At 47.5% G+C, this 16,983-nt stretch overlaps 1 protein-coding gene across 1 annotated transcript in view; it reads left to right on the top strand.

The window, feature by feature from the left end:
• Nucleotides 1–1,045: 1,045 nt before the first annotated feature.
• HIP1R (huntingtin interacting protein 1 related) overlaps nucleotides 1,046–16,983 on the top strand; it is a 68,690-nt gene continuing 52,752 nt past the window's right edge. The window contains exon 1 of the mRNA XM_056859091.1: nucleotides 1,046–1,144. Coding sequence (XP_056715069.1) covers nucleotides 1,052–1,144 — 93 coding nt within the window. The 5' untranslated portion in view covers nucleotides 1,046–1,051. The remainder of the gene's footprint in view (nucleotides 1,145–16,983) is intronic.

Raw genomic sequence — 16,983 nt, 5'->3', positions numbered from 1 at the left:
ATTTTAACAGCATTATAGGCCTCTGGGCAAACCAGTACCCTGGGGCCCCTGCCTACACAAACACAGGAATAAAAATGGAAATGGACGATAAAATTAAAGTTATCTTCATTGCTGCTTCCATAACGAACAAGCCCTTTCTTAAATTATACTTCAGTGTTTATTCTTAATCCAAACCCGATCTCTATTGGCTGGAGATCGGTTGTATTAGCAGGAGATCTCCAGCTAGTACCTGGAGGTTCACCGGAAGAAAAGACTCTGTGCTGGATACTATGAGAAAAGCAAAGCAACAGCACAAATATTCAATGCAATTATATATATTGGGTGCAAAAATCTTTCGGCTGTTTATTTGTCTGCAATATATTTTGGGACAATTGCACTTACCTGGAAGCTTGAACGCTGTAAAAGGAAACTGACATTTCAGTGATTGCTATAACACTTATTACTTACCTTTATTAAGTGAATTTTTGTCTTCTTTTATGTATTGTTTGTTATTTATGTAGTCACTGTATATATATATATTGCACCCCATATATATAATTGCATTGAATATTTGTGCTGTTGCTTTGCTTTTCTCCTAGTACCTGGAGGTTGGCAACCCTACCTATACAACATACACAGATGAGCATGGGGGCCCCTAGGCTCGTTTCCCCCCCACCCCCGGGACCCTGGCCCCTGGCCCCGATCCCAACCCTTTCCAGCCGTCGGTGGCCCTGGGAGGGAGGGTGGAATGGAGCGTGTATGCGGGGGGCGGGAGGGACGGCGGCGATTGGCTGCCCGGCAGGGGGCGGGACGTCTCCCGCGGCCGGCGAATGGCTGCAGCGGCGGCGGCGGCGGCGGCGGCGGCGGGGAGAGAGGAGGGGCTGCAGTTCCCCCGGACGCCGGCCGGGGGCGCGCGCGCGTCCATTCGCCGAGCCTGCGCGGGCCGCCGGTCGCTGCTGGAGGAGAAGCGCAGAGGGATCGGGAGCGACGCCGGAGCAGCAGCAGCAGCAGCACCGGGCAGGCAGGCAGGCAGGCAGGCAGGCGGGCAGCCGGGCTCAGACTCCCCGGCGCCATGAACACCATCAAGAACGTGCCCTCCCGGGTGCTCAGCCGCAGGAGCGGACACAGCCTGGAGGCGGAGCGGGAGCAGTTTGACAAGACCCAGGCAAGCCCGGGGGGGGGGGTGCAACAGCAGCAGCAGAAGCAGCAACCGGGGAGGGGGCCGCACAGCAGGCGGGGAGAGGTGATTGTGGTCCAGATGCAAGGGCATGGAGGAAAGGGAGGGAAATGCATAGTGGGGGGGGGGCGCAGAGGAGACAGCCGACCCCCCCCCCTCTGCATGCATGCTCGCTCCAGTGTCTCGCCTCCCCGACCATGCTCGGTCCTTCATCCCTTCACGCCTTTCCTCGCCGGGGGTGCGTGCCTGACCCTCCCCTTTATAAAAAGCACCCCCCCTTCTCTCCCACCTTCTGCACGCTCTTGCTTCCTTATTGGGGGGGGGGTGTCAAGGCTTGTCATACCGGCCCCGCCTTCCGCACACACGCGCACCCGTCCCGCCGGGGGCATTGCTGTTAAGGAAGGTGATGGGGGGGGGGGGAGCTGGCACAAACAAACCAACCCACCCCATACAGGGAAATAAAGGAGATGGATCCTGCTTGTGGGGCAGGAAGGAGGAAATGAAAGAACGTGGGGTGTTTTTGTGGGGGGGGGAGTGGTCCTTAGTGCAGCTAGTGGGGGGGGGGATCAGTCTGATCTCAGCTAAGCGAGAGAGATTGGGAGGAGGAAGACCAGGTAAATATGGGGAGGGGGGGAAGAATCAAAGCGGGTTTATTTCCAGTGGGCAGTGCAAGCACATGGGGGATATTTGGGGTGGGTGGGCTGGAGTGGCCTGTAGGTTGGGGGTCATGTGTGGGGGTTGCATTAGTGGCTCAAAGTGCAAGCATGGTGCATGCAGGTATTTGGGGGGGCATGAATTCTCCCCTTGACCCCCTAGATCTGACACTCCTGTCTTGAGACTCTTCCCCGCACACATACCCATTCGTGCGCGCGCGCACAGAGGCACCTTGGAGCAGTATCACACCCCAAAGGGGGGGGGGACAAGTCTGAGGTTGCCTGTGAACTTCCCTGGAGTGGGGTTATGCTGTTGGGGGTCTAGGAGAACATGTGGGGGTCTCTTGTGGGTGTGCTGTCTTGCCTCTGGAATTGAAAAAGCTTCCCCTCCCCCCGGCCGCCAGATTTCTGTGCAAAAATGTGCTGATTAATTCTGCACTTGGTTGTGTTATCCTTGTGTGAAGTGCACACAATCCACGTTGCTTGGGAAGGGGTGGGGCTGACGTTTTTGCAAATCTTCCGACAGTTTTGCAGGGAGGAGAAAAACTGGCCTGTTGAATGTTTGTGATAGTATTCTGCCTTTCCTGCGTGTGTAACATTTCCTCTCTGGCCTGGCCTGTGCTACTCTACGTGTGGAGCAGGAGCACGTGTGGAGGTTACACACAGCCAGCAGAACTACCAGCAGCTGGGCCTGTTTAGCTTTCCAGTTACCTGTGATAGTTTAGAAAGGAGTGTACATGGGGGGGGGAGGGGGGTTCCAGCTTTTAAAGGGCGTTGGGGTCTGGTATCTGCTTGGAAGAACCCGCCCCACACACACACACATCATGACCTTGAATTCCTTTGCACGGACCGTTCCTGGGTGGGTCCGGATTGTGTTGACTTCAGCAGTGATTGTTAGAGTACTCTGTACATGCTCTTGTGGCTTTACTCATTCTGCTCTTTCAGGACTGAGCCCTGGCCTGGCAAGAAGAATAGCTTCTGGGGCCCACAGGCCCTAGGCGCACAGACTTCCCCCTGCTTCTGTTGTCCAGCTGAACTGCCGTATATACACAACTGGGTGTGTTTTGTGTATATTGGTGCTTAGTACAAATATCTGCAATACCTGTCCCGTTTCAGAGCTGAATCTTGTGGCGTGCACATGTGTACTTTGGGGGTGATCGTATTTTCCCATGGCGTGTAACGTCTGGGCTGGCTGTCGGTAAACACGTTTGCGTAAGGGAGGATTTGTGTACATTTTGCTGGTTTGTAGGGACGGCTGTGTGTGTAGAGGGTGAGCGGCTTTTGCTTTCTCAACACCTGATCTTCTTCCTACCAGCGGTGTGCGTTTCGAAAGGAATCTTTGGGAGAGCGTTGTAGTACCTGAAGGACCACCGGATCTATCACAGCTTGATCTTTCAGGGGCCGGAGCTAGGGTCGCCAACTCTGGATTGGGAAATACTGCAGATTTTGGGGGTGGAGTCTGAGAAGGGCAGGGTTTGGAGAAGGGAGAGACTTCAATGCCATAGAGTCCGATTGCCAAAGCGGCCATTTTCTCCAGGGGAACTGATCTCTATCGCCTGGAGATCAGCTGTAATAGTGGGAGATCTCCAGCCGCCATCTGGAGGTTAGCAAAAAGGAACAGCAATGTGGACCACACTATTTATTATGCGTATGTTCAAATTAACACGTTAAGAATCACCTGCAAGTCACATGAAGTTTATCTGAAGGTTGGATATACATTTAAAAAAATGAGACAATAAGATACAGCACGCTTATACAATCCAATACAGTCATACATGGTACTTACCACTTCTGGTTTATTTCCGATTATTCAAGTGATGAACCCTTCCAACTCTATGATTCTATAAATCAATCTGTATTGGATTGTATAAGCGTGTTGTGTTTTATTGTCTTGTTGTTTTTTTATGTATATCCAACCTTCAGATAAACTTCATGTGATTTGCAGGTGATTCTTAACCTGTTAATTTGAATATATGCATATAGTTAGTGTGGTCTACATTGCTGTTCCTTTTTTGCTCACCACCTGGAGGTTGGCAACCCTAGCCGGAGCCCACTTAGCTTCAGGAAGCATTATCCTCTGCTGTCCAAGTGTGCTCCGGTCACAATAAATGTGGTAGTTTTTAAAGATTGTGTGTTGTGCTGCCTGCAGCCGACTGATATGGCTCTGGCACCTTTCTGTATAAGACAGTCAGTCATCAAGAATTAAACTTGCTTCTGCCCTTATTCTTTAAAGCCCCCCCTTTCCTCCTTCACCCAGAGCCAGCATAATATAGTGGATAGTGTGGTGGACTAGGACCCTGGGCGACCCGGTTTTGAATCCCCTCTTCCACCGGGGAGCTCGCTAGGTGACCTTGGGGCCCTTCACAAATTCTCAGCCTGGCCTACCTCGCAGGGATGTTGCTGTGAGGATAAGGAAAAGGGGAGAAGGATGTTCTGAGCCGCTTTGTGTCCTGACTGGGGAGAATTGCGGGGTGTAAATAAATAAATGCACGAAATGCAAAATGCATCCATGCCTGTTTTGGGCATGCCCTGTCTTTAAAGATACAATGTGATAGCGTTTATGGTATATAGGCAACGGCCGTTACAACCGATCACAATGAAGATAAAACATAAATCATAAATCACAGCATTTAAATAACCAGATTTAAAAGTACTTATTTAAATAAACATATAGGAAATATGTTTTCGGAATACCTCTGAGTATGCACAGAGTGCCTCCCCGATAGTGACATCCTGTCTCTGGGACACTTGGAATGATTGATGGAGGGAGGCTTTCTCCTGAAGCATCTCTGAGCCCTGGCATCTTGCACTTGAATAGTTAAGGGCCGTCCCTACTTTCTCTCGCAGTGTTTTGAGAACAGAACTGAAAGGTCTTTTTATCTTGGAAACTATTTATAGCTTAGAGTGGCTCTCCTGTACAACCGCTGAGCTGAGCCGTTTGCAGGTCATTTGCTTTCGCTAATTGTTTTCAAGGGGCAGTTGGTTTTGGGTCCTTTAAAAACATATGCACAATCGCTGTTGTGAGTGTGAAACATCTTGTGTTTGTTGCCTCCCCGGTGTCCCAGGTGCTCAGTTGACGGGAGCGCAATATACCTCCAGGCCAGGTGGCACAAAGGTTTTGCCAGTGGAGGCCTGGTTGCCGGGGAAGAGGAACAGCCCACTATTTACTGGGGTGTGTCAGGAAGGGGCCTTCTTTAAAAAGGGCTTAATCTCCTTCTGCTAAAAAACGGAGCAAGGAACTTTTTACAAAAGTTGTTCTGTTGTCTTTCGTTTATGTGCTGTCGCTCTTACATAGGGTTGCCAACTTCCAGGTACTAGCTGGAGATCTCCTGCTATTACAACTGATCTCCAACCGATAGTGATCAGTTCACCTGGAAGAAATGGCCGCTTTGGCAATTGGACTCTATGGCATGGAAGTCCCTCCCCTCCCCAAACCCTGCCCTACTCAGGCTCCGCCCCACAAACCTGCTGCTGATGGCGAAGAGGGACCTGGCAACCCTACTCTTACAACCTCTCGAGGCCTAACAAACAGACCAGCGGCTGCACTTCCTAGCTGAGCTAGCCAGTCCAGTTTGGCACACCGAAAACAGGAGGCATAAAGTTTGGCCTAGTAATTGGGATCAGCTCCTTATTAGAATACCTAGCCTTATTTTGAAGACTTGGGTAGCACAGGTTTTTGTATTTCGTGTTACCCCCCTCCCATTAGCAGGGTTGTCTGAAAAAGGATGCCCCCCTTTTTCTAGTAAATGAAAAAGATCCATGTTTTGGACACGTTTTGCCCCTTTGGTATATGTGCACAAAAGGACCAGAACCAACGGGTTGAAATTAAATCAAAAGAGCTTCTTTCTAGACATCAGGAAGAACTTTCTAACCTTTAGAGCAGTTCCTCAGTGGGACAGGCTTCCTCGGGAGGTGGTGAGCTCTCCTTCCCAGGATGTTTTTAAGAAGAGGCTAGATGGCCATCTGTCAGCAAGGCTGATTCTATGACCTTAGGCAGATCATGAGAGGGAGGGCATCTTGGCCATCTTCTGGGCATGGAGTAGGGGTCACCTGGGGTGTGGGGGGGAGGTAGTTGTGAATTTCCTGCATTGTGCAGGGGGTTGGACTAGATGACCCTGGTGGTCCCTTCCAACTCGGGATTCTATGAAAGGGTACAGAAAGGTAGGCCCATCAGCTGGGCCTTGATGCTTGCCGTGTTTTAGCCAACGGCATACCTGGTATGCCGCTTATTAAAGCAGACACTTTATTGGCGACCCTACAGATTGCCAATTGTTTGTTTGCCCCCTGGTGCGTTTCTGGGTGCCAAGGCTGTGAAATCGCCATTCTAGTTTTCTGATGGGGGTGAAGCCTTTGGCGGTGATTGGCTGAACTGCTGTGATGTCAGAGAGAGAAAGAGAGTGAGGAGGGAGGGCTCAAGGGATTACCAAGCAGGGAACGGAATGGCTGACGAGAAGCGTGGGAATGGTCGCTGTAGTGGTGGTGAGGGAACGAAAGGGCAAAAAGGTTGGCTTTCATTCTCCGCTGTTGCAGACTTAGTTGGTGTGACCAGAGCCCTGTTATTATCGCCATAATGACAATCGCTGGCTGAACCGCTGTGAAGTCAGAGACGAGTCACAACCAAGGCAGCTCTTGTGAGGGAAGAGGCAATTGTCATTTGGCTGGGTGCAAAACTGCATATAGGGCATGAGGACTGCTCAAAGATGGAGCGGTTGCACCAGGCCTCTGGTTGAGGGCAGTTACGGTTTTCCATCAGTGCTGGCCTCCCCACTTTCAATTTGTTTTATGATTATTACCAGTATTCAAAATGGATACTAGTCACGATGCATTCCTATTCTCTCCAGGATCAGAGGAGCATGCCTGTTATACTAGGTGCTGAGGAACACAGGCAGGACGATGCTGCTGCGGTCGCCTTGTTTGGGGGCTTCCTACAGGCACCTGGTTGGCCACTGTGTGAACAGACTGCTGGACGATGGGCCTTGGACTGATCCAGCATGGCTTTTCTTATGGTCTTATGGTTGTTTATGGGGCCGGTTTTTATGTGATTGGAACTGTTTTGGTGTCATTTTATTGTACTTTTTATTGTATTTATGACGTGGCCATGCTGTGTGCCGCCCTGAGCCCAGCTTTGCCAGGGTGGGCGGGATATAAGAGTGAATCAATCCGTCAATATTAAAGTCGGGCTAAGGAAATGGGTACTTGAGAGGCAGAATACTTGGCATGGCCAGGGAGAAGAAAAGCCATAGGCAAGAGCCTTCGATGAGCGCCAGCAAGTGGGGGGCTTTGAGGAGTAGCCGCGCCCCCCACTGCTGCCAATCCATGGGAGTGAAATTGGTGGCAATGGCATTATGCACTGGGCACCAAAGGGTGGGGGCTTAGGACTGAAAAATACAAAGCTGTCACTGTCGGGAGTCAGAGCATCGGTCCACCTGAGTGGCAGCATCTCTTGTGATGGGATTGTACCCGTGACCTGCATCCGAAGCACATGTTCTGCCACTGCGCTGTGGCCTCGTGATGCTTCTCAGGGGACCAGGAAGAGCGTGATCTAAAATCTAGGGAGCTGTGTAATCAAAGGGGGATGGGGAATACTGGCGCAGGGGTGCAGGAATGGTTGGGGGGGCATAGAGATAACGAGAGCTGGATTTCACACATTGATTCTTAATAAATAAGCAGTTATCAATATTGTGGCGATGGAAAGGGCCGTCAAGTCGCAGCCAGCTTAGGGCGACCCTTTAGGGTTTTCAAAATAAGAGACTAACAGAGGTGCTTTGGCAATGCCTGCCTCTGTGTAGCAACCCTGGACTTCCTTGGTGGTCTCCCATCCAAGTTTGAGCCACAGCCGACCCTGCTTAGCTTCCGAAATCAGATGAGATCAGGCTAGCCTGAGCCATCCAGGTCAGAGCTATCAATATAGAGCTTCAACTTTTTAAAAATGTTCTGGGTGAGTTGGAGGTGGGAGGAGATGTTGGCCTTTTATTTCCCCACTGTCCCCCGTCACGGCTGCTTCGGGGCTTCCTTTTGATTATGCATGTCTTTTCTGCCTGTCAGAGGTCTCCTCGCTCTCCCCGCGCGTTTTGCCTGTGTTTTCTAGATGCCATTTTAGCCCAAATCTGGAAAATGCGAGCAAAACGCAGGGGGAGAGGGGGCGACCTCTGACGGGCGGAAAAGCCACGCATAATCCAAAGGAAGCCCCGAAGCAGTCAGTGCGGTTTGGGGTGACCGTGGGAAAACGTCCCTGCATAAAAGGCCTCTAATGGGAAAATCTCCTGAGGAAGACTGGCCGTGTGGATTTGAGAAAGGCAATTGAACAAGGCAGATCCCTGGATTTTGGCTGCATCTTAAATATCCTTCAGTGATGGCTGTGGACAAGAGCGGTGCAGTGGTTGGAGTGTGGGAACAGGATCTGAGAGACCCAGGATCGAATACTGAAGGCCGTGGAAGCTTGCTGGGTGACCTTGGCCAGTCGCTCTCTCTCTCAGCCTAACCTACTTTGCAGGGTTCTTGTGAGGATAAAATGTAGGAGAGAAGAATGGTATAAGCCACTTTGGGTCCCTTTTGGGGAGAAGAGCTGGGTATACATGAAGTAAATAATGTATAAAGCAGTTAGAATAATTTTGTTAATCCAGCTGTTGGCCTACTGTCAGACAATAAGGACTATCCAGTCGCACGTGACCTCTGAATAGTGAGGAAAATTCAAAAGTCATAATACTATGGAGAGAATCTCTCCCCCACCCCGCTTCCATGGGCTTACCTCCACACTTCAAGTATTGGGAAAGAAGGGAAGAGAAAGTTTTATTGCAGCGGGCGAAGGGGAGGGGGAATAGAGGATTGCCTTGGGGCGGAGGCAGCTTTGTGAAGGTGAAAGCGGACACGGCAGCAGGTAACGCTGCGGCGGCGTTTTGACTGCCACTTGCACAAAAGTGCATTTGGGCAAAACGGTGACCTCTTAACAACGTGTCTTTTGCAGTCTGTAACTCTGCTTGGGGAGGTGGGCGACCGGAACTGTTTTGGTTCTGGGGATATGATAAAAGGGTGGTTAGAACACTCAGCAGTCGTGGAGCAGGAAGCTCTCCTGAAATTAATGGGAGCGCGACATGAGCACAGGAGAGTTCCCAGCTTCTTCGCCCCTTTAAATAGGTTTGGGAACCTCCTTGCTTTCCCAGGTATCTCAGTATCTGTCCAGAGGACAAAGAGCAGCTGCGAGATTTCACTCCCTGCCATAAAAATCTGCAGCTGCTTCAGAGGTTTGGGCTGGAGTGAGATATAAAACCGTTAAATCGTTTCGGCGGAGGGATCTGCTTTTGGAGATCTACTAGGTCTCCTCTGCTCCTCTGAATCAGGATGTCAACGCAGGCCTGGTTTATTGTATTTATTTGTTTGTTTATTTTATCATTCTTCTAGCCCACCCTACCCCAGCAAAGCTGGGCTCAGAGCGGCTCACACAACAAGAAGTGTGTAATAAAACTACAAAAATCACATAAAATAGATTAAAAGAGCCCTAACAGATTAAAATCACATTTACTAAATGGCACATAGAGTGGTGATAAGAACATAAGAACATAAGAAAGGCCCTGCTGGATCAGACCCAGGCCCATCAAGTCCAGCAGTCTGTTCCCACAGTGGCCAACCAGGTGCCTCCAGGAAGCCCACAAGCAAGACGACTGCAGCAGCACCGTCCTGCCTGTGTTCCACCGCACCTAATATAACAGGCATGCTCCTCTGATCCTGGAGAGAATAGGCATGCATCATGACCAGTATCCATTTTGACTAGTAGCCATGGATAACCCCATCCTCCATAAGAACATAAGGAAAGCCATGCTGGATCAGACCCAGGCCCATCACGTCCAGCAGTCTGTTCACACAGTGGCCAACCAGGTGCCTCCAGGAAGCCACAAGCAAGACGAGTGCAGCAGCACCATCAGGCCCGTGTTCCACCGCACCCAAAATAATAGGCATGCTCCTCTGAGACTAGAGAGAATAGTGATATAAGGCCACAGCTGAGCCTGCAGGCAGTTTGAAACAGGTACATAACAATCGGCAGCAGTGGAGTAAAGGTAGGGAGGCCAGCAATTATAGGAAAACCGTAGCTGATCTCAACCATAGGCCTGGTGGAACAGTTCTGTTTTACAGGCTCTGCGGAACTCCATAAGGTCCCTCAGGGCCCTGGTCTCACCAGAAAGACTATTCCACATGGCCGGGGCCAGGGCAGAGAAGGCCCTGGTCGAGGCCAGCCGGACACTCTTCGGTTTGGGGACCACCAGTAAGTTGGCATTGGAGTATCGTAACCTTCTCTGAGGAGATGCTAAAATGGACTGTACCACTCAGTGCCAGCGTGAGAGCCAGCGTGGTGTAGTGGTTAAGAGAGGTAGTTTGGAGTGGTGGAGTCTGGAGAACCGGGTTTGATTCCCCACTCCTCCACATGAGCGGCGGAGGCTAATCTGGTGAACTGGATTCGTTTCCACACTCCTACACATTAAGCCAAGCAGGGTTGGGTGACCTTGGGCTAGTCACAGTTCTCTCAGCCCCACCTGCCTCACAGGGTCTCTGTTGTGGGGAGGGGAAGGGAAGGTGATTGTAAGCCGGGTTCAAGAATCATATGGGCGAAAAAATGGAGAATAGAAGAAGTACCAACATTGCATGAATGGCATCAGAAAGATATGGAGTTGGCCAAGATAGCCAAGTTAAGTAAATATATAGAAGATAGCTGGATTTCTGACTTTGATACAGACTGGATAGTATGGTCAATATATATAAATCAGCATTTTAGGGATAGAAAGATGACCTTAGGTTTTAGAACCTAAACTTATGAAACTGTAGACTAAGATGAAAATAACTAAATAATAATTAAAGTAAAAACATAAATTCAAAATTATTCACAAAAGAAATAATATATATAATATTCTGTTCTGTATGAGGAGAGTTGGAAGTCGGTCTCTGTATTGTTTTATATTTCACTTTTTCTTTTCGTTTCCCCCCCTTCACTTTCTTTCTTTTTTGTATAATATGTTCTTTTTTATATCTTGATATATTCTGTAATTTTTGTATACTTCAATAAAAAAATTTTTTTAAAGTAAGCAGGGTTGGTTCTTAAGTGGTAGACAAAGTCGGCATATAAAAACCAATTCTTCTTCTTCTTCAGAGTGCAGGGGGTGGGTTTCAGCTTGGCAGGTTCCTGTGCATCAAAATCTCCCTGCAAATTGTGGAGTGGCCCAATAGCAAAAAAGACTCCACCTGCTCTTTGCTTGCTGGTTTTCTATTTGCAGGGAGTGCTTAATATAAGTCACTGGTTCCCAACCAGGGGTCCGTGGACCCCCAGGGGTCTGCGAGAACTAAATTAAGGCCCGCAAAACAAAGTTATAAACCCATAATAAATTAATATTTTCAATTAAAAGTTCTCTATTATAAAATATTTATATTCAAATATTATTCTAAGTTTAATGTTTAACTAACAGTTATGATTAAAATTTATTTTCAAATTCTCTGAATTTTTATTTTGAACCTTGGGGTCCCTGAACCGAACAAAAAAGTCCTAGTGGTCCCTGGTCAAAAAAAGGTTGGGAACCCCTGATATAAGTAGTGCACATGCAAACTGTGATTCTGCTCACACTGTCCGAAGCGATGCTTAGGTCTCTAGCAAGTAATTCAGCTTCGGTTGGGGATTGAGGGCGGGGTATAAATCTAAACAAACAAACAAATAAATAAATATTGTCGAAGGCTTTCACGGTCAGAGTTCATTGGTTCTTGTGGGTTATCCGGGCTGTGTAACCGTGGTCTTGGTATTTTCTTTCCTGACGTTTCGCCACAGCTGCTGGCGAAACGTCAGGAAAGAAAATACCAAGACCACAGTTACACAGCCCGGATAACCTACAAGAACCAAATAAATAAATAAATTCCTCTGCATGTATGAACCAGGCCCTTGAAGCAGAGGAAAAGACGTGGCCACAGTCTATAGGCCAGGCTAAATGCTGGTGAGTGAGGTGCTCTGGAAGAAAATGCTCTGGAAGAAAATTATGTATGGAAATGCGCCAAGGGATTAGCATTATGCCAAACTTGCTTTGGAATCAGCATGTTGTTTGTCAGAAGCGACTAGAAAAACAAATCCAAGAATCTAATTCTATTCTAATATTTAAATGTCCGGATTTCATATGCATTATTTTTACGTGTCTTTCAAAAGTGGCGTTGTGTATAATTGTGATGTTTAAAATGTTTGTTTTCTAGTTAGTTTCAGAGGGTAGCCGTGTTGGTCTGCTGTAGAACAGCTAGATCCGAATCCATAACACCTTAGAGACCAACAAGATTTTGGGGATTTGGTGGGCATTTGGTGAAGGGAGCTTTGACTCTTGAAAGCTCATACCCCAAAACCTTGTTAGTCTCTGAGGTGCTCCTGGACTCGAATCTAGCTGTTTTCTGGCTATGTCTGGTGAAGATTATGTACGGAAGATGTGTTGAGGCATAACAACATTTGTTTGATGGCACAGTTTGGGCAGAAACGGGGAATATAAACATTGTAAACAAACAAACAAACAAACATTTATTCGCTCTTTTTGAGGTTTGCCTTGTTGCTCATTGGTTTGAAGATGAGAGCCCTTTGCGCCTTCCAAAGCGATCCTCCAGGAAAATTAGTTTCTGACCCGAAGCATAAATGAAGACTATTGTCATGGTCTCTGACATAATTATGGTATTTTGTGTACATGTGCAGAATTAATTCCATGTAGCGCTTGAACACAACATACAAACTGAACCACAAACTGCAGAGGTTTGTGTCATGAAATCCTGGCAACAGCTTGCAAAATGCAAATGTCCTTAGAACAGGCTGACTGAATTCTCTCAAGGTCTGAATTCTTTCAAGAGCTAACTAACTTACCCTGGTCTTGTCCTTGAAGGGAGAAGAACAGAGTCATTCTTCACTATCTGCCAGAAAGGTGTATCTGAAATTACCCTTCCTGATTCAGCTGCCAGCTGTCAGCTGCTTATATCTCAAGAGCAGAAAAGTCCTGCTATCCTCAAACCTTAAGAAAGTCTACTCAAAGACCTCAAGGCTATAAGTTCAGTAAGCTTCTTGCTTATAGGCTATGTTTCCTACTGTCCAGATGGTTACATGTTTCAATGTGAGCAATAATTGTGTTTTATGATTTATATAGTTATATATTGTATTGTAGATTTCTAAATAGTCTCATTTAATGCATATTGTACTGAAGATGAGAATTATGAAAATTGAGTATATGGAGTGATCATGGAGCTCAGAAATGATTGTTTATATTTTAAGCAAAATAGACTGAAAGGAAAGGAAGCCCGTATTTGGTCATGGGGAGAAGCTAATAACCTGAACAGCTGCAACTGTACATTATTGCACTGCTCATGTTATCTGAAAGTGGGGAGGAAGATATCCCTCCTGGTGGTAAAATCAACACTCTTAATGAGTCTGAAACAGTATAAATACAGCCACAGTAAGCCCAGAGAATCAGAACCTTCCAAAGGCTCTCAAGAAAAGGCTGACTGGTATGTATGGCTTAAATACATTACTCTAGACTTTATGAATTAGATACTTTGAACTGAATCAGAATAATTTGACTGTTATATTTTAGAAGTTGGATTTTGAAACTGAATAGTATGTAAGACTTGCTTGCTTTTACTTCATACATTGTAAATACATACATTGTACTTTGACAAGAGTTTTTATAGAAGCGTTAAAGACTTGATAATCTGCATTTACACATATTTTACTAGAAGTATATCAATAAAAAGACTTGCTTTTTAAAAGTAGGTAAAGTTGTTGAGTCCTGTTTACTCGATGACTGGCTGATTAAGATAACTTCACTTCTCAGTAAGTGATACATTCTAAGAGCCTGTCATCTGAACAGCACGACCCGCTTCACTATATTCGTTGGCGAGCCACCGGCAGCGTCTTTTGTGAATCAGAAGCAGAGGTTGTCAGCACTGCACGAGGGACAGCTCCTAATCGAAAAGCCCAGATTGGAATCCTCACTTTAAACATGTCGCTGAAGTTGCTTTATTGTAGGCCTAATGAAAGCCTGGGGGTGGAAAGGCGCAGCTGACTGGTGGTAATCCTGTCGGGTTTTCTGCCGTGGCCTGACTCTGCGTAGAAACCCTGGACTTCCTTGGTAGTCTCCCATCTAGGTAATAACCACGACCAACCCTGCTTAGCTTCTGAGATCTGACAAGATCATAGAACCATAGAGTTAGAAGGGGCCATACAGGCCATCTAGTCCAAACCCCTGCTCAATGCAGGATCAGCCTATAGCAGGGGTGTCCAATCCTTTGGCTTCCCTAGGCCACATTGGAAGAAGAAGGATTGTCTTGGGCCGCACATAAAATACCCTAACGCTAACTTGGGCCGCACATAAAACACACTAACACTAACGATAGCTGATTCATAATGTTTTAAGTAAGTTCATGATTTTGTGTTGGGCCGCATTCATAGCTGTCCTGGGCCGCATGTGGCCCAGGGGCCGGTTTGGACAAGCCTGGCCTAGAGCATCCCTGACAAGTGCTTGTCCAGCCTCTGCTTAAAGACTGCCAGTGAGGGGGAGCTCACTGCCTCCCTAGGGAGCTGATTCCACCGTCGAATGACTCTTACTGTAAAAACATTTTTCCTAATATCCAGCAGGTACCTTTATGCCCTTAATTTAAACCCATTACTGCAAGTCCTATCCTTTGCTGCCAACAGGATCGGGCTAGTCTGGGCCATCCAGGGCCTATTAAAATGTGAAACCAGAATATCTGTTCCATGGATGGGGAAGTCTGTCTGAGCTGGGGAAAGCACCCCTGTTAGCAGACCAGATCAACAGGATCTGATCCTTTGTCTCTACACCTGTTACCCGGGTCTCTTTCAAGAGTGGGAGCAGTGCCACAAACTGAAGCTGTGCTCCCTTACCACAGTGGAAACAGCATGGCTTATTGAATGTCTGAAGCTGTCAAGACTTCCTCAGGCTGAAGCAGGGAGCAATTTCTTTCTTTCCAGGAATACAAACACTTCTGGGAGAGGGAGGCAATTCGGTCTGGTTTTCAATTCTGGTTTGGTTGGTGCTCTGCTTTTGAAAAAGTGTCCCAATAAAGCACAAAACAGACCCGAATTATAGAATCATCAAATCATAGAGTTGGAAGGGACCACCAGGGTCATCTAGTCCAACTCCCTGCACAATGCAGGAAATTCACAACTTCCTCCCCCATATATGCCCAGTGACCGCTACTCCATGCCCAGAAGATGGCCAAGATGCCCTCCCTCTCATGAACTGCCTAAGGTCATAGAATCAGCATTGCTGACAGATGGCCATCTAGCCTCTGCTGAATCATTGAATCATTCGAATCAGAACCATCTCTCTTGGGCCCGAACTAAGTTGCTGCTCCTGTTTTGTGTGGCTTCCCCACCTCCTCAGTTATGACCATGAAGGTTGAAGCTTGAACTTGGAAAAGAAAAAAATGGAGTGGGATGTTGGATTCTGGTGATTTTTTTAATGTTGCATTGTCTATGTGGCAGTGCTTAGACATGTGAAAATAAGCAGGTACAAGGGCTAAAAATGCGGTGAAAATGGTGCGCTTCCCTCCCCCAACGGACTTTACAATTTGGATTCTATGGAATAATAACTTTTTTGCTATATTTGCAATTTTTTAAAAGAAAGAAAATTATCCCTGATGTCTCCAGGAATCCAAGGGGAGAGGCTGTGGCTAGGTCCTAGGTTCAATCCCGGGCATCTCCAGTTAAAAGGGGCTAGGCAAGTAGGGGATGTGAAAGTCCTCTGCCTGAGACTTTGGAGAGCCGCTGCCTGTCTGATTAGACAATACTGACTTTGATGGACTAAGGGTCTGATTCAGTATAAGGCAGCTTCATGTGTTCATGTGTGTCTCAGCTGGAAGGATTCTGGGTACAGGTGACATCCTGGCACCCTCTGCAAGCTGCTCCCAGCCCAAGTGAAGCACACTGGGCGAAATGAATCAGGCCTTTGATTCAGTGTCAGGCAGCTTTATGTCTTCATGACTGATTCCGTTTGATGAAGAGCCTTGTTCAGAGCATTTCACCTTCCACACTTGCATGCACGCCTGATGCGGCCTTCCATGTAGTAGTATTACTTGGAAATGGAAATGCTGATGTAAGCTTTGCTCACTGGGAGGTTTCTCGCTGTCCTGCGGCTTGGCTAACACACCCAATGTGATTCTCTCTAATCACAGGTCTACTGAAGGGTAATTGTTTCTGGTGTATAGGCAGGAAGGTGGGTTGGTGGTTGGAAGCAGATCGACTCTGAAGATCAGCACGGGGAGGGGCATATTGTAGTGGGGAAGCGCACCCTGGCGTTGTGCTGCTGCTGGCCTTCCTTCATTCCAAGCCTCACCCATCTTAGAGCGGAGTTTTGTGCATGTCACAAATGGCCGCGCAACTGTCAATGGGAGCAGGCCAACTGTCAATGGGAGCAGGCCAAACTTTCTTTTGCACCTTCTTTCCTTAGCCTGTGTATCACACACGGATTCCTGGGGCTTTGAACTGGGAGGTGGGCATTTCTGCTGGTTGACTGAAATACAGAGCTGTTTCAGGCAGATCAAGAACTTGGACGGGGTCTTCCTTGAGGGGTTGTTCTCTGGTGCTTATTTCCTTTCCCCTAGATTTTAACAGCCACTGGCTATCCATCCACCCCTTCACACTTCAAAAAGGGGAAATGAAATTTAATTTTTCCTTGACACTATAAAGAGAAAAGTTGCCACATCTCTCATGCAATTGACTGGTCTGTTTGACAGCAGATAATGCAGTATTCGCTTCTCAGAAAGCGCCTTTAGCTGCTTTATCCAGGGAGCGATCTATTTATTTCGTGCAATATTATTTTGTGGACATGCTGAAACAATGTGGGCTAGGGAGTCTATATGATCCGGACAAAATGGGCAGTTTCGTTCTTCTGCAGGTGCTTATTTCTCTGCAGCTTTCCAGTGCTCTTGAAAAACCTGAGTGGTAATGAGATCGGGGGGGGGGGGACTCTTTCAGACAAACCCCACCCCAAAGCCTCCTAATTCTCAGAGGGTTTGCTCTTTCCGTTTCAGTCCGAAAGAGAACAGGTGTTAAAGGGGAAATGAGTACATGTCAGAGGAAGTGACCTTTGCAACAGGAACTTTGCAACTAGTTCTGTCGCTGAACTAGAAACACCGGCTGGCTTCAAAACAGAGCAATTACTG

Source organism: Euleptes europaea, chromosome 13, assembly GCF_029931775.1.
Source record: "Euleptes europaea isolate rEulEur1 chromosome 13, rEulEur1.hap1, whole genome shotgun sequence".
In the NCBI taxonomy this organism is placed as follows: Eukaryota; Metazoa; Chordata; class Lepidosauria; order Squamata; family Sphaerodactylidae; genus Euleptes; species Euleptes europaea.
The sequence above is the reverse complement of the archived record's forward strand: the minus strand, read 5'-3'. Positions and strand labels throughout refer to the sequence as shown.